Here is a 16,358-nt window from a genome sequence, read left to right as displayed (position 1 = left end):
CCTTGCTGGTGGACCTGGCATTTTTTCCACCAGGGCCCAAACCAGTTGTTAGTGGCCCTGAGCAGGTGACTGGTGATGTTGTGTGTACATAACTGGAGTTACATGCACACAGTTGGATTTGGCCCATGGTGGTTGGATAGCCACTGACTTTGCCTTAAATCAGGGGACTTCTAGATGCTGTTGGACTACAAATATCATAATCTTTGCCTACTAGTCATGGTGGCTGGGGCTGATGGGAATTGCAGGCAGACAACTTCTGGAAGGCACCTTGGCGACTGTTGGCATCTGTCTTTCTTGGGAGACAAAGGAGGACTGTGCCTTTGTGGGTGAAGTCCAACCATTGGAGAGTTTCAGCTCCTGCTGTGGCTGGCTGTAAAGGCCAATATGGGAGAGACATGTTTTGTTGCAGCTGGGGCTGATGAAGGCGTCCGGTTGTGCTGCTGCAGATGCACCATGGCGTTTCTTCTCTCTGTGCTCCTCCTCCCAGCGGTCACTCCTCCTCTGGTCATTGCTCTGGAGACACAATTTGACTGTCTGTTTCTAGCCATTGAAATCATCTGCAAGGGCTTCCCTCAGGGCAAGGTTCATGTTGCCAGCCTTCATGTCACATTTGCAGACATCTTTGTAATGCAGAGTTCGGCCTGGTGCCTGAACCAGCTCCCCACTGAAATCTTGCCATCTTCCATTCTGTTGACATGACCAAGCTAGCCTAGATATCGCTGAGACAGGAGTGTAAACAGGCTGGGAATGTGGGCTTGGGAGGGCACATCTTTGCTTCCAACTCTGTCCTGCCTTGTAATGCCCCACATCTTCCTGACTCAGTGCAGGTGGAAGGCGTTGAGGTGTCACTCCTGGCGGTTAATGCTGGATTAAATAAGAGCAGTCAAATATGTGGAGGTGTTGTCTCAGCATTCTGAAACAGCACTATGTATCAAATGTCTCCTTCACTCTCCTGCCAGCTGTACCTCACCATTCTCAAACCCATTATAATCTGAACTGCATGTCCTCTCCTTCACCCCCCTGGCACAATTCCTGTCCAGCACCTGCTGTTTTCTCTGGTGCGGGGGTGGGGGGGGGAGGCAAATGGGAAACTGGAGAAGAATATCTGAAATTCCAGTAAGAGATTGCAAGAGGAGGCCAAATCTTGAGCTGCAAAGAGGTTGGATTCCCCTGCCTCTCTTGGGGGGGGGGGGGTTCTCTGCTCCTCCCAGGTTGTGTAGCCCTCCTATTCACAAATGGTTTACTGTTGTCCCTTAACCTTAGGCCCATGACATTTGCCTCCCAAGCCCTTTCTGTTCTGCATTGTTTTGCAGTTCACCATTGCTAAAACAGTGAGTTGGGCATTTTCCCCACTTGGTTGCAATTTAGATCCTGCCAAGAACTTTTACAAAAATCTTTACAATTGAAAACTCTGTCAATTATTTTTTTTAAAAAAAGTCTCTTGAAAGAAGCAGAATGATGGCGCTCTTGTTTCCCTGTGTTAAAATTACCCCTAACTACTGCATTATATTGTTCACCAAAAGCAATTTTCTTGGACAGAAGTGCTCCATTAGCTGAAAAAGAAGGCATTACCAAACTGCAGCGGTGGAAGAATTCTGACAACCATTAAAAGCAACTAATAAGGAACCAAGATCAGAGTATGTTAGTCTTGCACAGAAAACGTGGCCTGAAGACAAGAACCTAGCAAAACATAAAAATTGACACAGGAGCAATTTAGCCCTAACAATATGCATAAGCTTTTACCTTCTCCCTTTCTATTAGTCATGATCAAACCTTGCTCAGTGGTAAGGAAAGAAAGAGGAAGCATGCTTTTTTTGGGGGGGGGGGTGAGGAAAAGAGGGGAAATATGGTCTTGCCTGAATGGAGGGTAGAAAGAGATGTGTGGGTATGAAGACATTGCCCCAGGGAGGAGAAGGCATCTGACACTACAAACAAGCAGGGAAGCAGGTGCAGCAGTCAGACCCAAATCTGCTGCCAGCCCCCGCCCCTCACCAGAAGCACTGCTTGGGGCAACTGCCTCAGAAAGGGTCATGGTACCACTGGCTCTTGACACATGGTGTGCGAGGCAGGAGGAGAATGCAAGTCTCATTGCACAGGTGAAGGTTATTGCAAACATGCAAGGAGTTAGGCAAATACTGTCCTTTCCATTTACACACAGAGATTTTTTTTTTAAAAAAAAATGTGTTCATTTTAGTAGTAAAACACTAACTTATGAATCCTCGAAATAAATTTTAGACAAAAGGATAGAATGGCTTCATGGGTCAAATAATCAAACAAGATTATTTTGACTTCAATAGCATAAAGGCATTGGAAGTTAGAGGGGGTGGCCTGTTTTACTTTAATGCTGCTCGCTTCCTCCTAGGTGAATTTGAAGTGAAGATAACGGATTAATACTAAGGGTGTGTTTTTGGCGAATGTCAGCTCAGCAGGAGGTGCATGACTCAAAGGGTCCCGTGTGAATACAAAATGAATAGAACACCAAAGAAGATGTGGAGTAAAATGTTCCAAAAATAAGGGTCGGGATAAGCCTCCTGTCTAAAATCCAGATACTTCTACGCTAAAACATAATCAAGCAATAATTTGCTAGCTTCCAATTTAAACAGGAGTGAAGCTTTCTGATGGCATGGCAAATTTTGACATTCAAAATTTAGATTCATAACATGGATGACATCATTCATGTTAATTTCCCGAGTGCGTACTTTATCCAGTAGAACCACAAGTATGTGATAGAGCAAATCACACAATATAGCCCACCAGTGCCCCCTGGTGGTATGAAGAGAGGATGAAAACATGCTACAGCGACAGATCTACTTCTATGAAAAGCTATTTAACGGAAATAGAAGAAAACTAGAAGTTACTCTGAGAAAGTCCCCAATTTCTCCTGGGCATCTGTTGGTGTATCATGATCTATAAGTAAAAGATTTAACTTATCTACTATGTATTTTGGGAAATGGTTTGTCTGTCCATTTTTCTTCTGTGGGTATGGCCCCCTCTTGAGATATCATTGTCAAACTCGTCATGAGCATTCTTGAGGTGTGGTTTTTTTTTGGGGGGGGGAGTCTACACTGATGCTTGGGAGCAATGTGTCATTTTGATTAAAATGGTGGACCAAAGCATGACTTCAGTGTGACACTGTCCATTTTGGGGTGGTTTCCAATGACAGGTTGTGTAGATTTGGAATCACACAGTGGGACCTGCCCTTCTCCTTCTCCCCATTGCAGCTGCTTGTACCCCCCTTCAATCTGGATGGTCTGTTCTGCTGATGGGCTAACCACAGTTGCATGGCAGACCCCATTGATCAACATGCTATGAACACCTTTGGAGGGTTACTATGATATTGCCTCATCCTGCTTTTAGTAGCAAATCGGGATCTTGATTTTCAGTGAAGCTGGCCCAAGATGCCGTCATGCAGCCAGAGAAGGGAAAGCACAAACCGCACACAGAGCTGCTGATCACAAATCTCTTCATCAATTAGTCTTTCTGTTTGGATTTCATGCCAATTGCCAGCAAAGGAGGTTACAAAGACATACTTAAGTCTAGCTTAAAATGGTATCTGAGTTTAGAGCTCAGATTAGGTAGAAGTTCTCAGATTGCTGGAAAAAGATGAGTGTGCCCTGGCAAGGTAGGAGAATATATAGCTGTGCCCTCCCTGTCAGTGCACAGTGGGAGTGTCTCTCACAGAGTTCTCTCTAGCAAGTTGACAGGAAAACTCTGTGAGCTTCAGCTCCTATCATGTGCCTATCTAGCAAAACATGAATTGTTAGGTTTGACTGCATTTTAAATATCCCCCACAGAACTCAGTGGGCCTCGCTTCCAACTAAGCATAGATAACAATGGATTGTTTTAACAACGACATAGCATTTTATAAGCTTAAAACAAAGCAAATGTGGGCTTTAATCTATGACAACACTCATCCCTTCAAGAACCAGTTTCCAAATCATTGACTTTCCTAGTTTGCCATAGAAAACCTCCCTACCTGCTTTTAAATGCATGTGTGAAGGAGGCTCACGATGTCCCAGCTCAGAGAACAGCTCCAGAATGGCAAACTGCACTGACGTTTTTCTTAAATCTCTCCTTGCCAGCCAAAGTATTCTGCTGAGCAGCATTACTGGGAGTTGTGACAGGGCTATTACTACCACCTAGTGAACATGGAAAGATGCTGGAGGCAATTATGCCCAAAGCACCATATTTTCCTTCCCAGTCACTGCACTTGTCACAGTTTGTAAAACTGCCAAATATCAGTAGGCCTGGGGAAGAAAAAGATTAATCTTCACTTTGTCTTTAATATTGCTGGAGAACAATCAGCAGCACAAAGGGCCATCAATTATTTTCTTTCACTTGCAAAGTTATATATAATTTTAACATCATTTTTAAAATAATAATAATAATAATAATAATAATAATAATAATAATAATAATAATTGTATGAAGTTGAAAGTATGGCTAATAGTCAGGGATGAAGACTGAAGATGGACTCAAGCAACATGTGGAAGGGCACTGGACCCCCCAATCCCAGACCCAAATGCTACTCAGAGAAATGATATTTTACAAATAGATTAACAGAGGCAAAGTGGTGCATGGCCTGAGTACAGCTGCAAGTTAAAGCAGAGATGGGGAACCAATTTTCCCTCGAGAAGTCCATTGACTATGGGGCTGATGGGAGTTGGAGCCCAACCACAGCTGAAGTGCCTAAATGAACAGGTTTGTGAGCAACTCTGGAAGCGTACAAAATTCACACTTTACAGGTGACTGTATCATAAAGCCTTCACCCAGGTCCTAAGCCGCATAGGGCTTTAAATGGTGAAAAATCAACAAAATTGAATCTTGTGGAACTGTAGGACAAAGGCCAATCTCTGTACAAATGGTGAAAGCTGCCTAAACTGTGCTTCTCAAACTGCAAGGTGAGCCTGGGAGGTTACTGCAACTGGTCTCAAACATCTCTGAGCAGTCTAGAAGAATGGCCATGGGAACAGTGGATATGCCTACAGTGGACTGCCTATGCCAGTGGATATGCCTACAGAATATGACCTGCTAGTCTTATTAAATGTATAGACCACTTCAAAGCATAAAGTGGTGTGCAAGATAAAAACAGACAAAACACAAAAATGCAAGCTCTGGAAATAATAAAATCAATTCGACGTTTCTAAAAGCAATTCAACCAATAAACAATGAAGTTATTCCCATGGAATCCGAAACAATAGAACATTTTCTTTAGCTATAAAATTTCTATTCTGTAAACATCCCAGCATGAGGTGGCTGTCTTGATTTCGGCTTGTAATTCATTCCAGGGAGCTGGTGCTGCAACACTAAAAGCCTGTTTCGACAATAGCCTGGGGCACTGCAGTGCTATCAGCAGTGGCCTACTTGACAAGCACGTTTACCAGGGATATATTGAGTGAGGTGGTTCCTTAGATAACCTTAGACCACCCTGTGATCTTCAGATGAAGGGCGCTATATCAATTAATTAATTAATTAATTAATTATGTCCTTTAGATATTGATAGGGATAAAGGAAGAATGTTTGGAATGCAATTGGGCACAGACCAATTGGATTTGAGGCTCCCAATCTTGCTTGCAAATTGGAATGAAATTGGAATGCAACTAGGCCCAGATTTCACTACACCGTTTCAGTGCACAAAAACATGAATATTATGTTTAAAAATCTACATTTTTGAGACAATTTTATGAATGCATTAAAAATGCAGATTTTATGCAAAAGTTTTTTTAAAATGTGCAATTTTTGTGCATCCCTTCATCCTTTGAAAAAAATCTACAAAAAAATAAAAGATTGATCAAAACTGAAATGGGATGGAATTAGGCTACTGAGTCTAACCCTATTAATTAACTCAATTAACTTTACTGGTAATATTTGCCTTTTATATTAAGAGCAACTGGTTCTAGCACAGCTCAAAGGGACAGGAGACAATTGGATAGGAAAACATTATGCAATCGACATGAGGATTTAAACTTTTCAAACAAAAGAAATCTTTTTATTGGGGGCAGTTCATTTTTGGGGCAGTTTTTTCAATGCAAAGCACTCCCTAACATTTACCTGAAAGTATTGCTCTACATTTTACCACTGATGTTTAGCATAACTTCTAGACAGGTATTTGGGCAGGCAGGCACACATCTTTTTGGCAATACTGTTTTATGAAGAAATCAGAACCCACTACACAATCCAGCCAAAATAGAATGTACCTCAAATACAGCGGCTCTGGCAGACGATTTGTATGAGTGGGCGAAAAACAACACTCCTGCAACCAGAAGGCAGCTCCTTCCAATTCCTCCACATACTCCATTCTGCTCTAGACTTCCAGGACCCGTCCCAGGAGTGGGGTTGTTGTTTTTTGCTGGGGGGGGGGGAAGGTGTGCAGGCTTTTTGTGGAGGCTGTACTAGGTGTGTGTGTATCATTGTTCCTTGAGGAGAGATCAGAACAATCTTCTCTGGATGCAATGCAATGATTTTAAATGAGTGTGCTAAGCAGGCACTTATCTTCCTCTCACCGAAATAAATGGGACTTCATAGAGCATCCATTTAACTTTAATTGCGAAAACGAATTTTTAAAAAATGGATTTAAACAAACATTTACAAGGCATTTGATTGTGAAACCTGAGATAGTCATGACAAAGGCAAAGAGAAACAAACTCCACGGCGTATTACTGCACAATCCAAAGCTAGTCTCTCATTCCAGAAAAAAGGACCGTACACAGTGTCTCCGGATCTCTAGGGGTTTATCATAAACTTCAGATATACACACCAACTACATGCAAGGCTTCCCCAGATTTTCTTATACACCTGAGTTCTTTTATATAAAAGAACTAAATCAGTGTAAGATTTAAATGATAAAGCACAAAATCTCAATTGAACTGTACACCAGATGTGGTGAACCTCCAGCCCTTGGGCCTAATTAGGTACACCAGGCCTTCCCATTTGGCTTTCCAGGCCATTTGGCTACGCCATGCCCACCTGCTAATCACATGACACTGGGTAATTCAGTTTGTTCGAATGTGGTGCTGAGAAAACCACAGGTTACAGGTTCTATGGGACATCTGCATATTCCTCCATCGCAAGGGGTCAGACTACAGGATCCTCAAGGTCTCTTCCAACTCTACAATTCTGTGATTCTATGAAAAAGGTTCATATTTGATGTCAGGTATGGACAGGTAAAAGGCAGCTGGTCTGGTCCAAAAGGGGCTTATGGGGTACCACCAGTCAGCTGATTGTCAGAAGCCCCATGCACAGTGCTTCAGAACTGTACTGAGCTTGTGAAGTGGTATGATCAACAGTACTTCAAAGCATAGTGCAGGGTGCTTTGCAAGCACTTTGAAGCCTGACAAGCAGCTGATTGTTGGGATTTCAAAGTACCCCCCCCAACTCTTTGCAGGTGACTCACAAAGAGTCCCTGCTCTATGCTTTGAAGTCCCACTGATCAGCTGATTGTCAGGCTTCAAAATGTAGCACAGGGCTCCGAATGTCAGCAGATTGTTGGGACTTCAAACCACGATCTCACTGACATCACTGTGACACCAGGTGCTTGGCAGGTGAGTGCCCCTAGCCATCTGTCAAATTTGGCTGGCGGGGGGGGGGGATGGAATCTGGACCACTGGCCGGATTGTTCTCTTCCCCTGCTCTACCCAATACAAAGGGGCAACATTTTAAAAGTACTATGCAGCACCTAAGGTTTTTTTCAAAAGAAGAAACTGACAGAAATATAAAATGCTTTGAAGAGAAACAATAATCAATAAACAAATAAAATAACTTAATTACTATCTAGTAGACAAAGACCACACAGCTTACAACTAGCAGGCAATGTGTCTTAAATTTTTTGAGCAGACATAATACTTTTAAGTCCAAAGAAACACTTGTAATTTCTTCTCTTTAGTCTCTCCCTGCCCCAAGGAGAGTGTTCACCACTCTGAACAAATTAAAACGGAAAACCTTTAACATGTCAGCAAAATACAACATACAATTGCAGCTCATATCCTTCAGAATTAACATGTCCTTTTGCTATGGAACCTTAGCTGAATATGGAATGCCATCTATGGCTTTGGATTAGAGGACTGTGGTTTCAGTGGTGGGTTCCATTGTCTCAAAATTCACAATGCAGTCAAACCTTACGCTTAATGATTGAAATAAAGGGCAGAATCCAAAGGGTTGTGTATTGTGTTCCCCATGTACACTGGGGGCTCTTGGCACTCCCCACCCTACTATGCTCATGAATGTCAGAAGACCTTCTGGAGTGGGACTCAAAGTGGTGCGAAAGCTACAGAAAGAAAACAAAGACCAGCACATGAGAAAAAGGGCTTCCAACTCATGCACTGGGGTCCTTGGCATAGCAGACAGGTAAAAATACTAACGATGCTCCATTAAAAGGCAATTTCATTTCTGCTTCATATGCAAATCTACCAAAAGGGCACCACTTCTGAACAACTTCTAATTTAGAAGAATCAATTTCAGAAAACCTATCCATTTTACATTTTAATAATGCCTCAATATCTTAAAATACCTTCAAGAATTTATTTCACATGAATACTATAATGTTATAACTGGCCAAAACAGGATTTCATTTAGATTGCTCACACAGTTTGAAATGCATCTTTCTCAATAGGTAATTCTTTCTATATTTAATGTTTTTCTGCCTGGTGTAATACCAGCACTATTGGTCAAAAAGATTAGGTGAAAAGCAGCATAAAGTTGTCATGCACAGAAAATGTTTCTTTAGAAAGGGCACAGGAAAAAAAATCAAGGCACTTAAGACAAGAATTCTCTCTCCAGTTCATATATCGATGGCCGGCATGCTTTACTCTTCAACCTACACAGAGGCACTGTAGAGTCACTGTTTTGACCTTCTACATCAATATCCAGCAAAGATGGCATATGGGATTTAGTTCTCTCATCAGTGTCTGTCAGTGAGTTAACCGTTGAACCTCTATCACGCTCTGAACCGTCAGACTCAAAAGGGCTTGACTTCCGACGTTGTGGAATAGCCTGCCAAGGATCTAGCCGACTTCTTAGAGAAGAAGGTCGAGGTCTTGGTATAATGTTGACAATACCTTGCTTTACAGGTGAAGGATTGCTTCTTTGCTGGAGAGATGGGCAGTGAACACTCTCTGGAGCCCCATTAGCAATTCCATTACCTAGAGCGGAGGGAAAAGGCAACAAAGACAAATTTAAAACAACCCTAGGACAGTGCATATACAGTGTATATGCTAAGGGGAACTTAAGATGAGCAGTTAATGTGCACAATAACTGGCCATTGTGCACATTCACCAGGCCCAACGGAGTATGGAGAATCCTTCCATGATGACATTGACATGTATTTGAACAGGCAACATTCAAAGACAGGGAATGTGCACCTCTCTGCTGAATTTTGCACATTCTCCAGTCACCATGCATAATCCCCAGCAGGCACTGTGGAATATTTTGTACATTCACTCAGTCATATGCACACTTTCTAGTCACTCTGCATAATATCCAAAAACATGTCCCATTATTAATTATTATTATTATTACTATTATTATTATTTCTTGTTCAGAAGTGTGCAGTCTGTGCTCTCTGGGCTGCTTTTAGCCCGCTGCCTAGAAATATATATATTCCCCAAAGCCTGGTGGAAATTATGCATAATGGCCAGAGAATGTATAAAAGTCCATCACTGCATATACATTTACCAAGGCCTGTTGGGGATTATATATATTGACTGGGAAATATGCACAATTCCTTCTTCGTGGAAGGATTATATGCACAATCTCCATGAAGCCTAGTGAATGCACATAACAGCCAGCTATTATGCACATCAACGGGTCAACTTAGCTTCCTCTTAATATATATATATTAGAAATTAGCTAACGTTTTTAGCAAATTGAAAAGTAAGGCAGCTGTATAATAGATTACATCAAACCTATTTAATGTTCTACCCAGGGAGGCTAACTAGGTCCGTGTGTTACATATCTTTAGATGCCAAGCAAAAACATTCCTCTTCTCCCAGGCTTTTTGCTGATTAAACAATCTATGGCCTTTTAAATTGTGTGGGGTAAGGTTATTGCTTTTGTTTGTTACTATGGCATGCATTTTTGTGTTTTTATATTGTAAAGTGTCTTGTGATCCTTGGATGAAGGGCAATATAGAAATTATTAAATAATGATAATAATAGTCATCATCATGTCAGAGTACTTTGTAAAGAAAACAAAACAAATTACAGATTGATTGATTGATTGATTGATTGATTTTGCTACTCACTTATGGAATGGCATGGGTTTCCATCTGACACGGTTCGTCTGTGACCCAAAGCTCTTGCTTTTGAGGAAGAGGCATTGGATATGAATTGAGATTCTTTCCTCAAAGGAAGACGGGGAGATGGCTCATTAGAATCAGCAGCAGGATCAGCTTTGGCCATTTGTTCTCTTTTACTCGCAGGACTTTCAGACAAAAAGTGTCTAATGGGAGCATCTCTGTTAAAGGACAGCGTGCTCGTAATTGTATCTTCACTGTCAGACTGAAGGAGGCATTTAGTGGAAGCAGAAGAAAGAGAGAAAAGGTTCACAGTACTTGCGGGTGGACATAGTGAAGGGATGTGCGCTTCCTCCTTCTTGGACTGCAACCTCACAGGGCTTGCACTTCTGTGAAACTTGGAAGCTCGCTGAAATATTCCATCACGCCTTTTCTTTTCCTCCTTGGGCAGTACTTCTTCAGGAGCCTGAAATCTGTTCAGCTCCCTAATATCCACGCCCAGTGCTACTGATGCAAGGAGGACCCCGCATCCATAAAGCACTGTGTCAGTTTTCTTTTTCTGAAATGTTCTGCTGAGGCTGTTTGTCGGGGTCATTTGTGGAGTGCTATTTGCAGAACTTGCTGAATTTCTTTCTTCAGAGCTCTCCTGTTCTGCAGAATTAAATCCTTGGTCATCCTTCCAAAGAGGTAGATCGATGTAGGCCTGATTTGGCAACTTTAATTGCTTTGGTCGCTTAGTATCCAGACCTTCAGAGGAAAGCCTCTGCTCTGTATAGAGACATTAAGTTGTTGACATTCAAGTATAACATTCTCTTCTTCACTACCAGTATGTACTTTAAAAAAGCTTAGCAACTGTAATATCTCTGCAGAGTTGTGAAGTGCATTCAAACACCAAAACAAATAAGAGGAGAAGCTATCATGTATCATATCATAAGTAGAAACCTTAATCACACACAAGTAAACAATAAAGCAATTGCTTTTCAACTTGACCACCCAGATAAACTGCCCTTCTGAAGAGCTAGATGGCAAATTTCTTTGGTTTTAGTTTTTAAGTTTTGGTTTTTAGTTTTTAAGAATGTAGTTGCTGGCTGTATGCTCATACCATCTATTTTGCTATTTCTCCTGTGTTCACGAATGTCTCTGGAGTAGCAAATAAGACGAATAAAGTTGAAATTCTGCTCAGTGGTGGAGCTCATGTTCTGCATGTGAAACCCCATGTGAAACTCCAAGCGTCTCCATTTAAAGACTTTCAGGTTCGTGACAAGACTACCTAGATCATGATTTGCTGCTGGCTACATCACATGGCAATGACTGGACATTAGTCACATTTGTGCATCATGGCTTAATATGACTTACTGAAAATGAGCAGATTATTGATGCACACTGATATGACTTAGTGAAAATGAGCAGATTATTGATGCACACTGTCCAATTGCTCCATCCTTACTTCTCCCCTATGCTTCATGTCCAAATCAGAAGCTGTGGCTTGCTTCTCTCTAACAAGCCACAGTTGCAAGCCACCTTAAAGCCGTGGTTTGTTGTCTGTTCTCAGCAAGCCACAAGAAGCAAGGAAGTCTGGCTTATCATGATGTGTGAACATGGTTTTGTCTCTGAACATGGTTCCACCTTAAATCTCATTTGGAATATTTCTGTTTTAGGGTTTTTAACTACTCTTATGAACTCCATGTTAAATTCTGAGTGCTGATGCCACAAGATCTTGAAAAATAAAAGGAGTATTTCCATATATAGCTATAATATATCACTATATATAGTATGCACACTCACCTTGGTCTATGAACAAAGACGCTAAAGGAACACCTTTCTGATTCTTCATCAAAAGTGTTGGCCAAGGACTACTGCCATCTGAGAGAGGTCTTATTCTGAAACAAGAGAAAATCTTTAGTATGAAGAAAACCACTCTTGATAAACAGATAGCTAAGAAAATGAAAAACCTTAACGGGACAAACCAACAGAACATGATCTGGCTATTGTTACAGTTCCTATGCAGCAGTTAAAAGTTGGCTTGCTTGAAACAAATGATTTGGACTTTATTTAATCCCACCCATCCTTTTCCTGCAGTGAAACTACTTTTGGTGATTGAAAACAAAAATTTCAGGACATTCCTACAGTATACAAGCAGAGCATGACCTTTTATATATATATAAAGTCCTATAAACTTGTTGAATCAAATCTTCAGTGATTTAGGACAGTGGAAAATCTTCCAATTCAAGGTTTTCTGGAAAACCCACATCTCTGATACAAATGTTACAATGTTAATCAGGAGTTTGAAACTATTCATTTTGCTGCACTGCATTAAGAGATAAAACCTATTCATTTTCGAGATCCAGAGTCAGTAGTTTGTAGCTAAGCCACAGGACTTTTGTATAATTGATGGTTCTCAACATTTTCTTCAAGCAACGAAGTGGGTGAAGCGGGTGCACTTTTTTCAGAATAAATCTGAACAAGACATCTCCAAATGTTTAACCCCTGGCATGCTTCAAATTGTGTGCCTTAAAACTCCAGTAATTCATGTTTGCATTAAGTAAAAACCTAGGATGTTTTCAAGTAAGAGATTGTCTCTGCCCTCTGCCCTCCCCACAGTGTTTGAATTTTGCTGCCAGAATTTCTGACTCTTATTCATTACAGCCAGTGCTTTTTTTCTTTAAAAAATGTTTAGGGGTACTCTCATTTCACTCCTGTTTTAATTAACCACAGCTTCCTGTGTTGTCCAATCTGGAACCAGAGTCAGCATTAAGTATGGATAATTTAAACAAACCAGCTTCAGTACTCCCAGATTACTCTGTGTACAGTACACAGTACACAGAAGGAGTCTGTGTGTGTGTGTGTTTTGAACATTTCAGTGTCCAGAGTGGGCTTCTTCAAGAATCATTATACCGCCACTTCCTTCAAGGCACCTAATACAGTTTCCTCCCCAGGCAATCCCCAACTAGCCCTGATGGGCAAAAGTCGAGACTACAGATCAAACAGATTCAAATATACTATAAAATGTATATATAAGTTTACATATGCATACTGGGTTTTTTTAAGGTGCTGTTGCATTCATTTTACAGTGGTACCTCAGATTAAGTACTTAATTCGTTCCGGAGGTTTGTTCTTAACCTGAAACTGTTCTTAACCTGAAGCACCACTTTAGCTAATGGGGCCTCCCGCTGCTGCCACGCTGCCACCGCCCAATTTCTGTTCTCATCCTGAAGCAAAGTTCTTAACCCAAGGTACTATTTCTGGGTTAGCGGAGTCTGTAACCTGAAGCGTATGTAACCTGAGGTACCACTGTATTCTAAACAGCCCTGGGACTTCCAGGTAAAGGACAGGTTATAAGCTTCTCAAAACAAAAACACCACCTTTGTATTGCATTCCTCATGCCACATAGCAGCCATACCTCTCTTTACAATCCGTACGCTCTTTTGTTTGAACTGAGCTTGGCCCCCATGTGCACCCTTTCTTTTTGAAGCCTCGCCTGACATCTTCAAATTCTTCTTGATGACAAACTGTGCTCCTTCCCCACGTTTTGTTGCTCTCATCCGAGGTCACTGCAGAAAGATGAAAGATCTCAATTCCAAGCAATATGGCTTTATGGCAGTGCATATCCAAAAATACCCGATGCTTCAGCATTCACATTATGCTACTGTAAAAGAGATTACACCCCCCCCCCCCAAATTAAAGGACAGCTAAGATAAAATCAAATTCAAGCAGGCAAAGAGTTATTTCATCTCTGAAGGTAGGAAGTAAGAAAAGAAACTAAGCCAATCAACAGAAAATGTCTGATTTCTTTTCATGCTTTTGATTTTTCTTTATACATCTTGGCAAGCTATAGTTACTGAGCACTTGTATCAGATATACATGTAGAATAATGCCTTTTGTGATATAACTTAATAGGGCAAAGTCATAATATACAGTTAATGCATTTGCATTCATTTGAAACACAATCTCTGGAATGGATATCCAAGTAAGTGCTCAGGCTATCAGTGCATACAAATTTAGCTTAGAAATTAATTTAACCAACACCTTTTATGATTTAATGTGGTCTTGCCTTTTTTCTTAACCCCATTGGGAAGTTCATATTCGCTTGTGATATCTACATCTTGATGGTATACATATATACTGTTTCTTTGCCCATTAGCTGTATTTGGGTCAGTTTTGGAAATCACTGAAGAAACAATTAAGAGAATAGAGATGAAAATACCAAGTTGCACTTCAGCTTGGTATTAAGCAAATACCATATTCTTAACCACGCATCCCAAAGTACAGAGGCCTTCCATTCATCCTAGGAATAGCTTCTCCAGCTCTTGGAGGTAAAAGGTAAGTGTTCAGAGCTGATTACTCTGTGATCCATTTTTAAGCAGTCAAATCCTATGGTTGACAGCACCACCACCACCACTATCATCAACAACAAATCTTTAGGACTGGATATAACAGCTGCTGAAATAGTGCAATATGTATTGTGTTGTGGCAGCTTTCCAGTTCAGACACAACACCACGCTATAGTCATCATGTTTCATCTAATCCAGTGTACTACCTGGCCACAATGTTGCACTGATACAGCAAAGAGGATTGGGCAGCCCCACTGACAAGAGCTATTTTGTACATTGCCCAGATAACTAACAACAGGGAAAATAATAATTATTTACTAAGTGAAGTGTTGCTGTGCCACACAACACTATTATACAACACAGAAACAGGAATGGATGTGAATGAAGCATGTTTAGATGGTTAGTAGCTTGGCTGTATAGGGTTGAGAGAATTTTACCCCACCCGCATGCACACGAAAGCTCATACCAAGAACTGACTTAGTTGGTCTTTAAGGTGCTACTGGAAGGAATTTTTTTGTTTTGACTATGGCAGACCAACACGGCTACCTATCTGTAACTGGAACTATGGAAGGCACCACATTGAGCCGCATGAAGGTATCTGAAGAAGTGTGCATGCACACGAAAGCTCATACCAAGAACTGACTTAGTTGGTCTTTAAGGTGCTACTGGAAGGAATTTTTTTGTTTTAAAATTGGTAAAGTTACACTGGAACTTTCGTGGGTTTTTAATGCTCTCTGTTCAGATTACAATCACAGGGATCCAATTACTGGGATACAAAGATCCATTTCTAAAGGAGGTGACTGCATTAGAAAAAATTTAAAAAAACATCTCAATATCCTCTCCTGTATACATATCCCAAGAGTCCTTGAAACAACCTCTATGCAGGACTTGGCCTAATGTGCATGTGGCCCCTTCAAGGACTTGCACACCACAGACTCCATAACTGTACAGCCAGCATACGTTCTTTTCTTCTCAGTTCCGTAGATCCCAGGCAATTCTAATATTCCAACTCTAACATCTTATGTTCTTGAGAAGGATTATGGTGGTGGTGGGAAGCTTGCAGGCTTACTTGTTCATTGAAAGAACTACAAACTCATTTAAAAAATCTGTCCAATTCAAGGCGTCTCTCAAAAATATTCAAGACTGGGTTCAAAGTCTAATGAATATTCAACATATAGTTCCAATGTATAATTGTCTAAAGAAACCAAATTTAGAGATATAGCCTCTCCTACTTTAGAAAACTTCCAAGTTGGTAATCACATTTACAAAATCAAATCAATAAAGCCTGATTACAAGCATTACCAACAGTTAAAAATAAATCCTGCATGAGGAAGAACTTGCGTTTTATAGCCCTTTTGATTATTTTCATTAAAAACCTGATGTGATAGGCCTTGGAATTTTATTTCCAGACAAAGGTGACTAGACCTCTGTTTCTAAACTGTATTGAAGGGGCTCCCATTCCTTTCATTATGCCACTGCAGTGCAGCCCAAAATTAGGTGAAGGGAGAAAATGTACCACAGAATAAGAAAACAGTTTCAGCTTCAGCCAAATAAGTACACAAGTTAAATGTCTGTAAGAACTCCCCTTCAGCTTTATCTATCAAGTCTGAAAGAACAGAAGATAATGGGAACAAAGGATTAAGAAAATGCTGTTCAAAGAGAAGAAAATAATCTTTTGTTTACAAGACATCCAGGTTGAACGACAGACAGACAATAGCCCCTTTCATTTCTGGGAAACAGGAGTGATAATTTATTACCCTCAAACAGAAGACACTGAATAATTAACCAGTGTTAGGCTG

General features: G+C 40.8%; 1 protein-coding gene across 2 annotated transcripts in view; it reads right to left on the bottom strand.

Moving 5' to 3' along the window:
* Positions 1-6,524: 6,524 nt before the first annotated feature.
* MAP3K21 (mitogen-activated protein kinase kinase kinase 21) overlaps positions 6,525-16,358 on the bottom strand; it is a gene marked incomplete at its 5' end in the record, with an annotated part of 34,027 nt that continues 24,193 nt past the window's right edge. Inside the window, 5 exons of one of the 2 annotated variants that reach the window (XM_083732216.1) lie at positions 6,525-9,137; positions 10,238-10,996; positions 12,014-12,108; positions 13,629-13,779; positions 14,280-14,396. In XM_083732216.1, coding sequence (XP_083588342.1) covers positions 8,752-9,137; positions 10,238-10,996; positions 12,014-12,108; positions 13,629-13,779; positions 14,280-14,396 — 1,508 coding nt within the window. In that variant the 3' untranslated portion in view covers positions 6,525-8,751. The remainder of the gene's footprint in view (positions 9,138-10,237; positions 10,997-12,013; positions 12,109-13,628; positions 13,780-14,279; positions 14,397-16,358) is intronic. The other variant, XM_083732217.1, reaches the window with a different exon arrangement.

This window comes from Podarcis gaigeae (assembly GCF_964106915.1).
Source record: "Podarcis gaigeae genome assembly, chromosome: 3".
Classification (NCBI taxonomy): domain Eukaryota; kingdom Metazoa; phylum Chordata; class Lepidosauria; order Squamata; family Lacertidae; genus Podarcis; species Podarcis gaigeae.
Note: the sequence above shows the minus strand (reverse complement) of the source record. Positions and strands in the feature narration are given on the sequence as shown.